We start from the raw sequence: 9,206 nt of genomic DNA on the forward strand, positions 1-9,206 counted from the left end.
AAAGTACATAGATCTTAACTCTTTCAGTTCTCTGCTTATATATATTTCAACAGTCTTTCTGCTTTGTTTGTTCTGCTGCTAGGTATTCAGAATTTCTCCTATATACACTGTGACCTAGTCGATGGTGGGACTCTCTCTTCTGTGTGTAAAGTACAAGTAGCATGGATGACTTTTTTATTTTGAGTACATGTGTTTGGTCAAATTTTTTAAGGTAGCACAACTCTATTATTTTGATCTAATGCATTTGATGAGACTTTTTTAAGGTAGTGGAAGAAGATAACAAAACCAAAGCAAGTGCCATGCCACGCATGTTTTCCAGATGTCCATCGCACTTGAATGCAAATCATGACAGCTTAGAATACAATAAAACTTCACCAATAGAATCAAAACTGTTTTAAAGAAGTAACATTTTATTGACTTGTCTGAAGTTTGCCAGGTTACAAAATGGAAAAAAACCCCCTAATGTAGCAAAAAGTTACGCATTAGCAGTAGGAAAAACCTTTCTCCTAAAAGCCTACAATAGTTCTAGCAGAGGAAGGTGTTTGTGTAACGACAGTACATGTTTATTCCTGGGGATCACTGACAACAGCGGTGGTTGAATAAGAGAAAGGACTGAGGAGAGCAGCAATGGTATAGTGGCGGTGACCGGAATCATTAGCAGTGAACACCACCTGGAAAAGAGAAAACTTGTGATCACAATGAACAATGTATGTTTGAAACTACCATATTAAGAATTAGGATGCACGCACTATTTCCTCTGCAGAATGCTCTAGCAGTTCTGTCCAGTCCGTAATTTTACTGTTCTGAAGCCAAATGCTCAGTGTTACTTTCTGATGTTTGCTGAAGACTGAGAAATCTGAAATTTGGACCAAGGTCCACAAAGAACCTCAGCTGCAGTGAAGCTAGGTGGAGATGCATATACCTGAGTCAGGCAAACTAGTCTGTGATGTGGAATGGGAGGATGACGGAGAGGTCTCTCAGACAACTAGTAAGAAAGATCGAGAGGTGAAATCTCATCTAGTGAACTTAAATACAACCTCTGTGTGAGGTGGCCAAGGGAAGTAGGGAGCTGAAGCCCAAAGCTGCTTTCTGTACTTCAGTGCCTCACTCCTGTTTTTAACACAGCTGGTGGTGGGTCAGTTCTTGCGTTAAGAACTGAGTAGCTAGACTTGCCAGAACAAGGAGCGACCCTTGTCTAAGACAATTCAAATTTGCTGCTTTCCAGATCGGTCCCTGGAACTTTGGACCCTCAGTTCCCTGGAAAGTGTCACCACCTGGGTTGAGCTCCCTCATTCTTTGGCTTTATTTTGCCCAATATTTAATGTATTTTCTGAACTATGACGTACTTTCTGCAAGAGGACTGGAGAGTTCCATCCTACTTCCTGGTCCTGCCAAAGTCTAAGCTGCTGGGTTGTGAGAGCTACAGCCTTCAGTTACCTTGTGCACAGGCAGTCATTGAACCCTGCCCACTTCCCAGGATGATTTGTTGACCTGTGGGCTATTACGTCAAAGGAAATCTTCTCTAACAGCCTAGCTGGAACGGTCTCAATCAGGTGCTTTTAAGCACCTTTTGAGGTGAAGCCCCTTCTCTAGGCCCCAGCAACTTTCAGGCATCCAAATGGTTTGGGAATATTTTTGAGGCTTGTTTATTAGACATAAATGACCCAAGCTGCTCCTCAGACTTTTGTGGACCTGGGCCTCAGTCATTTGTTTTAGTCATCCACAGAGCTTCATAAAATTGCGATTTAAAATGTTCTACAACACAACCTGTAGCAATTCCAGACTACTTAATTTCGGGAAACTTAAATTTAATGGCAGATTGGGCCTGAAGAATTTAAACTTTTTTTGAAATGCTAAGTAAATGTAATAGAATAGAGCATACAATAAATAAATCAATGTACAGCTGAAATCAAAGGGAAGCACAAGACACAATTATATTGCTAGCCTGCTTATGAAATTTGACTATTGATGAAACAGACGGCTTTTTCTTAACTACTATAGTTATTTCTTTATATTTTTATGCCTTTTTTTTCTATTGCATATTTCAGTACTGAGCATCTTCTTGTTGTTAAAAGCCACATCAGAAAGAATTCGTTTTCCCTGTAATTACAGGTCATACTAGAATTCAGGGATTTTCAGGTGACCGATACAGGGAAATACCTCTGATTAAAGAATAGCTTATTTCCTATAAAATTAAGGTTTCCAAATCCTTCAACAACAACAGTATTCCCCCCCCCCCCCTTTTTTTTTCCCTTGTTTTTTTAAACACCGTGTACTTTTGAATAATGTAACTCTTTCTGAACAAAGGTGTCTGATGGTCTGGATGGGTGAATGGGCACAGTTCCACTTTAGAAGAGCCACATCAGTATTTGCAGAGAAGTTGGCTACTTCCTTTGCCTTAGCTGGCTATATGCTGCCTTTATTTGCCCAATGTTAAGTGGCAGTGAACCATTTCACGGAACGATGCTGCTCCTTTTATTTGTACAATACTGAAGAACTGTATTTGTTCTTTCCAGCTCATGTCACTACACAGTATATAGATTATTAGGTATGTGTGCAAATACTTACATCAGCATATTCATGGAATGGAGAAAGCCCAAGTCCCTTCCAGTAAGAGCTGGTGTCAAACTCAACCCTGTATATTCCTTCTACAAACTGTTCTTCTGTTGTGAGCTCATGGATCTCCCCATACTCTGTGGTTTTCCTGTAATAGTAACGCGTCTACATCAATATTTTATATTGTCATTTAGATGCTAAACAGAAACGGCTCATGTAGAATATCAAATAGCAGAGGTGTTGCACAGCCACATTCTACACTGAATGGTTTCTAATCATCGGAAATAATTCCCTCCTCCTATGTAGTGTATGTTTCCGTATTGCAAAGTCTGTCCTTGCTACCAACTCATCCATATACATCGCAAATCAAAGCTGGCTGGCTGTTTTGGTCATTTCTGTTGCTATGGCAGGGATTATAGTTAAGGTCCTTCTTTTTAATATTGTGTTTAAGTGCCCTCTGGAACCAAATGTTAGTAGCTTAGTTGTCATGATGAAAGGCAAGATGCCAAATTGCAAATTATAATTAAAGAGAGAAGAGAGATTTTAGTGGAAAATTATTTTGTTCTCTAGTTATTAGCACTGAGGCTGTAGGTTTTACCCCTATACACTGATGCAGTTTTATGTAACCCTAAGTGTTAGTGTCTTGGAAAAGCAATTTAATCATCACAAGATTTTATTCATTTGAATTGCAACGCCTTGGTCAAAAAGCAGGGGCCTCTGCCACTGGGTGCCATATAAATTAGCAATAGGAATTCCCAGCTCAAAGAGATTATGCACTCTGCTCATAACAAAAAAATGTGGGTGAATGAAATCCAGAAGACGGAAATACAGCTGGCATTACACCCTATCTGTTTGAAAAGGAGCAAGCTTTGTAGGACAGCTGTTGAAATATTTATATACTCAGCTCCTAAACCCCATTTATCTATTTTCCCACCTTTTATTTTATTTCTGGTTTTTTTACCAGGGTTTTTTTTTTCCTGCTGAAAATATTTATTTGATATTTATAGCACTTCATAACCACATGATATAGTTGAAGGGAAAATGAAGAAAGCTTGAAGAACTTGATGAATTAGTGGAAATTTTCCATCTTACAGCAAGGAGTAGCTGTCTGGGCAGAAAACAGAAAAATCTAAGGAGGAAGAGAGGGAGGGGAGAAAGCAGTGACATGCTGCTTATCAGAGACAGAATCAGGTGTGCTATTGCAGCTTTTCTTTTGCAGCTGCTGCCTCCTCCTTCATCTTATTTGTCATCTTTATTTTGGTTTGAAACATGGTTCAAAGGCAATTTGTGAAGTGTACACATCTGTTTTCTTTTGGTTTAATTAGCACTTCCTGGCTTAAACTATATTGCCTTAATAAAAGGCAATAGGTAAAAGGAAGAATTAAATTGTGAGTGTCCTTGAACCCATGAAACAGAATTGCTGAGATCCTGCAAAAGTGTTCAGTTAACAATAATTAACAATATAAGTTAACAATTCATGCATCTCTTACAAGTTCGATAGTCTAGACAAAAAACCAATTAAAAGAAAAAATGGTGTCTGCCTCAAAATCTTTTTTCAGGTAAACAAGTTTTAGTTTGAGAAAACTGTGGATGCAGCTTGAATGGTTTCCCTGATGGGTGCTGACCCAGAGTTGCAGATGTTAAAGATCCAGAACAGTTGGGAAACTGGAAGCAAGAGTTCACTTGGAGACTCTTGCCCACTACCAGGAGTTAATGGCACTTTCCTCCAATAACTTTTAGTTATTGAGTAGTAGCCATGCAGTGCGAGCTGTCTCACAAGCAAACCCTTCAGCATTACTGCTGCATTGACAGCCAACAGGACAGTGTGCAATTCAGAGTTTGGATGGGGCTAGCACAAGGCAGAGGTGGCCCTGCATTCGGCCGTGGTAGCAAAGTGCTACAAGTGATTCCTTCTGAATAGCATTTGTATTTCTGTCTGAGTGGGGGAATAATTATAGTGTGGTTTTTTTATTCTTAATAGGACGTGAACTACCGGCATCTGCTGTAAGATGGACAATTAGCTTGAAAAAGCTGTGCTTTCCCAGCAAAAAATTTGCAAACCACTGGTTAAGTTGCTATGGCTCCAGCCTTACCTGCAGTCCTGATCCTCTTTTTCACTGTCTGGACCTTAGTTTTATATTGTATCAAGGTTAAATCTATACCACACGTGCCACGACATTTATGAACTCTTGGGGGACATATTGCACTGAGCTAAGCTCTGCCTTTAAATGCAGACTGCTGAAGAAATATCTCAGGATCATGAGTTATTATTTTGGAGTTTAAAAAAAAAAGGGGTGGGGGGAGAACCACTTCACATAGACAGATTTTTTTTTCTTTTTTTCTTTTTTTCTTTTTTTCTTTTTTTCTTTTTTCTTTTTTCTTTTTTCTTTTTTCTTTTTTCTTTTTTCTTTTTTCTTTTTTCTTTTTTCTTTTTTCTTTTTTCTTTTTTCTTTTTTCTTTTTTCTTTTTTTCTTTTTTTCTTTTTTTCTTTTTTTCTTTTTTTCTTTTTTTCTTTTTTTCTTTTTTTCTTTTTTTCTTTTTTTCTTTTTTTCTTTTTTTCTTTTTAATGACCTACAAGCGTTTGGTGAATACAACTCTTGAACTACATGGTAAGACCTAGACTTCCAAAAATGTGAAGTAGTAAGAAGGTCAAAACTAGTCATAGGAGGAGCTCATATAGAACCCAGATCACATGCTTCCCAGGTCTCTGTGCCCTAAAGCCTTCCTCAGAGTGTGTTGCAGCTCGAGTTACCTCTTACAAATTTTTGGCTCTTTAATATTGATAATATTGAAATAAGCCTCTTAATAAAGTCAGCGGTTGCTATGCTGACTTCCTCCCTGCCTTTTAAATACTATTACTCCAAATTCACCAGTTGCTAGGTGCACTTGTTTAATTCCCTAAAGTGCATTAGTAAAGTAAAAACAAACAAACAAAAAGGTAAAAAAATAACATTTGTAGAAAAGGCAGCTTTTCCATATGCATCTGCTAGGTACCGTAACTTCAATATATTATTAACTTGACAGGAGTAGTTAGAGATTGTGTTCCTTAATTGCAGTCAGATTTTTATCTGGTTTAACACAGAGAAACTCTGGTTTTCCAAAAAGAAAAAAACGTCAATCACATGCAAAAACCCAGTTCAAACAAGTGTCATCAGCTAAAGTCAGGGGTATCGCTGAAGCAGCCTTGGTTAAAATGCAAGTCAAAGGAAAGGTCAAAATCTTTACCTGCAATAAAATTAGTAATTTAATGTTCCTCCGCTATCTTCCCCCAGAAAAATGGTCCTCACTTGCCTAAGGTGAATCTTCTCAATTTATATTTAAGAAGTGATTTGATTTTCTCAGGGGTGTGTACTGACATGAAGTGTCAACAAAGGTTGGCTAAGAATAACTGCAGGGTTTGTCTCCTTGGGCTTCTTGAGAGCAGCATTGTAAACACAACAAGAAAACAGGCCCAAAAAGTGAGGGCATTTAACACCGGTGTTGCATTTATCTTATTCCTCTGTAAATTGTATTTTGTTACATGTTCAAGAACACTTGATGAAACATTTGAAATAATCTGAGTTTCCTAATAATGGCAAATACTTGCTAAGGACAAGACACTGTCCTTGTCTCTGCTTTCCTTGAAAACAATGTGTCATTTTTTCATGGGGTTTCTCTTTTTATTAAAGTACATAAATACATTCTGAGAATCCTTTGTTCCTAGGTTAACACTCAGCATTTGTAAGTGGAGGTGTTTTATTTCTCCTTCAATCTAACCTTTCTTGTTCCTTTTCAATGGGGAAAAGTTTTATAAAAATCAACCCTTCAGATGGAGAAAAAGTCCTTTGTAGAGAAAGTCCTTCTTGTAGTCTTCTCCTCTCTTATGGTTTTGTTTGTTTCTTGGTTTTTTTTTCCCCCCTGCAGCTTTTATGTAAATCATGCTATAAAAATCCTAGTAAGACAGTTGGATGCTCTGGTGGCTGCTGTCCATGCTTCTGCTTGGCATTCTGTGCTTGACTATTCTGCTGTTACTGGAGGTTTCTCTTGACTTCTTTAAAAAGGTGATTCAATGAGTTATCACAATGAAACTCAAATGCCTCACCTATTTGAATGTTAGTGAGCTGTATTCCTTTGTTACCCTTACTTTTCCCACAGACTGAAGATAATGCTATTATTGCCTGCCCCTCAGTGGTGTTCTGAGGATGCTTTGCAAGCATTAAGCTGTCATTCTAGCAAAAGCCATGCAAAGCTATGGAAATGACCACAAACAAATGCTGAGATTGTGTTTTTATATTGTATTACGATGGGATTCTTTAAAACTCTCTGGTCAAGGAGTTTCTTCCAACCAGCTTGTTTGTTATGCAGGAGAAGATGACGAATGTGCTCATTATTTGTATGTGCTCGCAGAGAGGATTTTGTTTGTGACTGCTGCAAATAAAGCTCTATATCCATTGCATATGAAGACAGTAGGTTAGTCCAGATTGCCTACAAAATTCTGGTAAATAGGGGTTTTTTTGTTTGTTTGGGTTTTTTTGGGTTTGTTGGGTTTTTTTGTAGAAAAGAAATATAGTACTGAAGCTAGGAGAAAAATAATGACTAAACCTACTCCCTTACAAAGATAAGATGAGCATCTCAACATATTTTTGTGATTAGCATGTATTTCAGTTGTGAGTAATTTCTTCTTGAATTGAATCTGATGGATTTTAGACCAGCATTCACATGCTGTTAACAGTGATAGTGTGAAATGTGCTCAAAAACATACTGCTTTTTTAATCAGAGCTCCATTCAATTGCTTGCCTGAGGCACTTTGGAAATGGCTCCATAAGACCGTGTAACTTACCCAGTAGCAAAGTCCTGCCAGCTTCCATCTCCAGCCTTTTTAAAGACTTTAACAGCTACGTTAGCTGCAGGACTTCCTCTGACTGCATCCAGCACTTTCACCATGAGAGGGCATTTGGAATCAACAGAGCCATGGGAGACCTTGGGGAAAGCAGGAGAGGTTGTATAGGAGCTGTTCACCAGCCCTGCAAAAACCTTCTTCCAAAGATGAGTTCTTATTGCAGAATTAACGTTGACTTAAAAGCAAGCTCTTTGCCAAATGGTATTCAAAGTTAGTTCACAAACATCTGTTTCTTATAGTGGAGTGTCTTAGAGCTTGATGCTAATAACTTTACTACATGCACACACACATGCATACACAAACAGATTGCTTGATAAATATTTAGAGCTGCGTATGGCCCTGGGAAAATGTTGTAAAGTATACCTTTTTAATGAGGTCACAAATTAAACAGTAGTTAGTTATTATAACTGCAGGCAGAGTGTGTTAGCCTAGGAAACTAAACGAGAAATACCTATGAGATCCATAGGGCTGAAAGAATATTTGTTTCTTAAGCTTCATTATACTTTAAGAAATCCTTAGTCATTCTTCAAAAAATATTTTTTTAGTGCTTTAAAGAAGCATTTTTTTGGTGAAGAAGGTAAAGTTACGTCTATATTGAAGTTATGGGATGTGAGTCACAAAATGACAGAAACAGACAGAAATAAAAGGTCACACCTCCTAGACCCCTGACCCTTTCATAATAACCTAAAATAGATGGGTAAATGGCAAAATAAAGTTTTAAGAATTCTGAAGAAGCCACTTAAAAATGGTAGTAAAATAACACTCCAGCAAAGCCTAATGGTTACAGAATTTCATGGATGAGGAGGATGCTAGTCATCTAGAAACTCTAGATTATCATTCTTGTAATGATTGAGTTTGAATAAAAGAAGACTCACCAGTGGTGCAGCTTCAGAGAAAAATACCAGTCCAGCTAAGAAAACAAGGAGCACAGAGTGGAAGGTCATTCTGTCTGCTGTTAGTGAGCCTTGGTGCCAGCAGCTAGGAGCTGAGGGGATTTGGGATTTTATAGCCAATCTGACAACAAAACAGGCTGCTTATTGGGTGCCCATATGACTCCAAATCTGCTGATTCTGATTATTTTCTTAGTAAACAGTCCAATCCTAGAGTCAGTCCATGAATAGCACTGCCATTGCAGTCAATGGAAAGACTACAGGATCACCAAAGCAAAGAGAATAAGTAACGGACACAAACATGACCCTTGCCTGGAGAGATTAGACTCATAGAAAGCCCTCCAGAAAATAATGCAAATGACCTTTGTTAGCTCAGAATCCAACCAGTTCTAGGAGATTTTCTTTACCTTGCCCTCAGGTTGTGCACAATAATGCCCCAATGCTTTCTCTGTGCCTGCTCCGTGTTTCTTCTCAATGTTCAGTGCTTTCTGGAGACCAGTTCCCACATATAGATGCAGACTCAGTATATGGGTAATGGAGGTTTGTTCATTGTCTGGCTCAAGCAGTGCTAATGGTCCATACTGGGAGACAGATTCCCAGGCAGTTCCCCTGCTTGTTGAAAAGGAGCAATGTTTCTTTTTGAAACCTAGTTTAGATAGAATCTGACAATATCTGCCTCTCAACAGAAGCTCCTAAGGATTCATCTTGCCTAATCTTCAGGTAGACGTAAAGACTTTCTCTTAGTCACTGGGAAGACAACTGGAGAGATCTGTTCCCTTGGGAAAGATAAAAGTCTCAGAAAAATAAAATGAGTCCTCTCTTGCTCCATGTACCCCAGAAGAAGCGGCAACTAGCATAGATGGGTAGCTTACATTAACATC

At 38.4% G+C, this 9,206-nt stretch overlaps 1 protein-coding gene across 1 annotated transcript; it reads right to left on the reverse strand.

Annotated features, from left to right (window-relative positions):
- Nucleotides 1-390: 390 nt before the first annotated feature.
- Nucleotides 391-8,485, reverse strand: LOC102051539 (transthyretin). The gene is made up of 4 exons (XM_005439519.3): nt 8,311-8,485; nt 7,376-7,515; nt 2,569-2,704; nt 391-671 (listed from the first exon to the last, which is right to left on the reverse strand). The coding sequence occupies exons 1-4, from the start codon at nt 8,377-8,379 to the stop codon at nt 564-566; spliced, it is 453 nt and encodes a 150-aa protein (XP_005439576.1). The 5' UTR covers nt 8,380-8,485; the 3' UTR covers nt 391-563.
- Between the last annotated feature and the right edge of the window lie 721 nt (nt 8,486-9,206).

Source organism: Falco cherrug, chromosome 3 (assembly GCF_023634085.1).
Source record: "Falco cherrug isolate bFalChe1 chromosome 3, bFalChe1.pri, whole genome shotgun sequence".
NCBI lineage: Eukaryota > Metazoa > Chordata > Aves > Falconiformes > Falconidae > Falco > Falco cherrug.

Excerpts from the sequence above, each read along its gene's own strand:
- LOC102051539 (XM_005439519.3), bottom strand. The coding sequence starts at position 8,379 with ATGACCTTCCACTCTGTGCTCCTTGTTTTCTTAGCTGGACTGGTATTT. Across the intron at positions 2,705-7,375 it reads TGGCAGGACTTTGCTACTGG|GAAAACCACAGAGTATGGGG; the intron begins GTAAGTTACACG and ends TTACTATTACAG. Across the intron at positions 672-2,568 it reads CATTCCATGAATATGCTGAT|GTGGTGTTCACTGCTAATGA; the intron begins GTAAGTATTTGC and ends TCTCTTTTCCAG.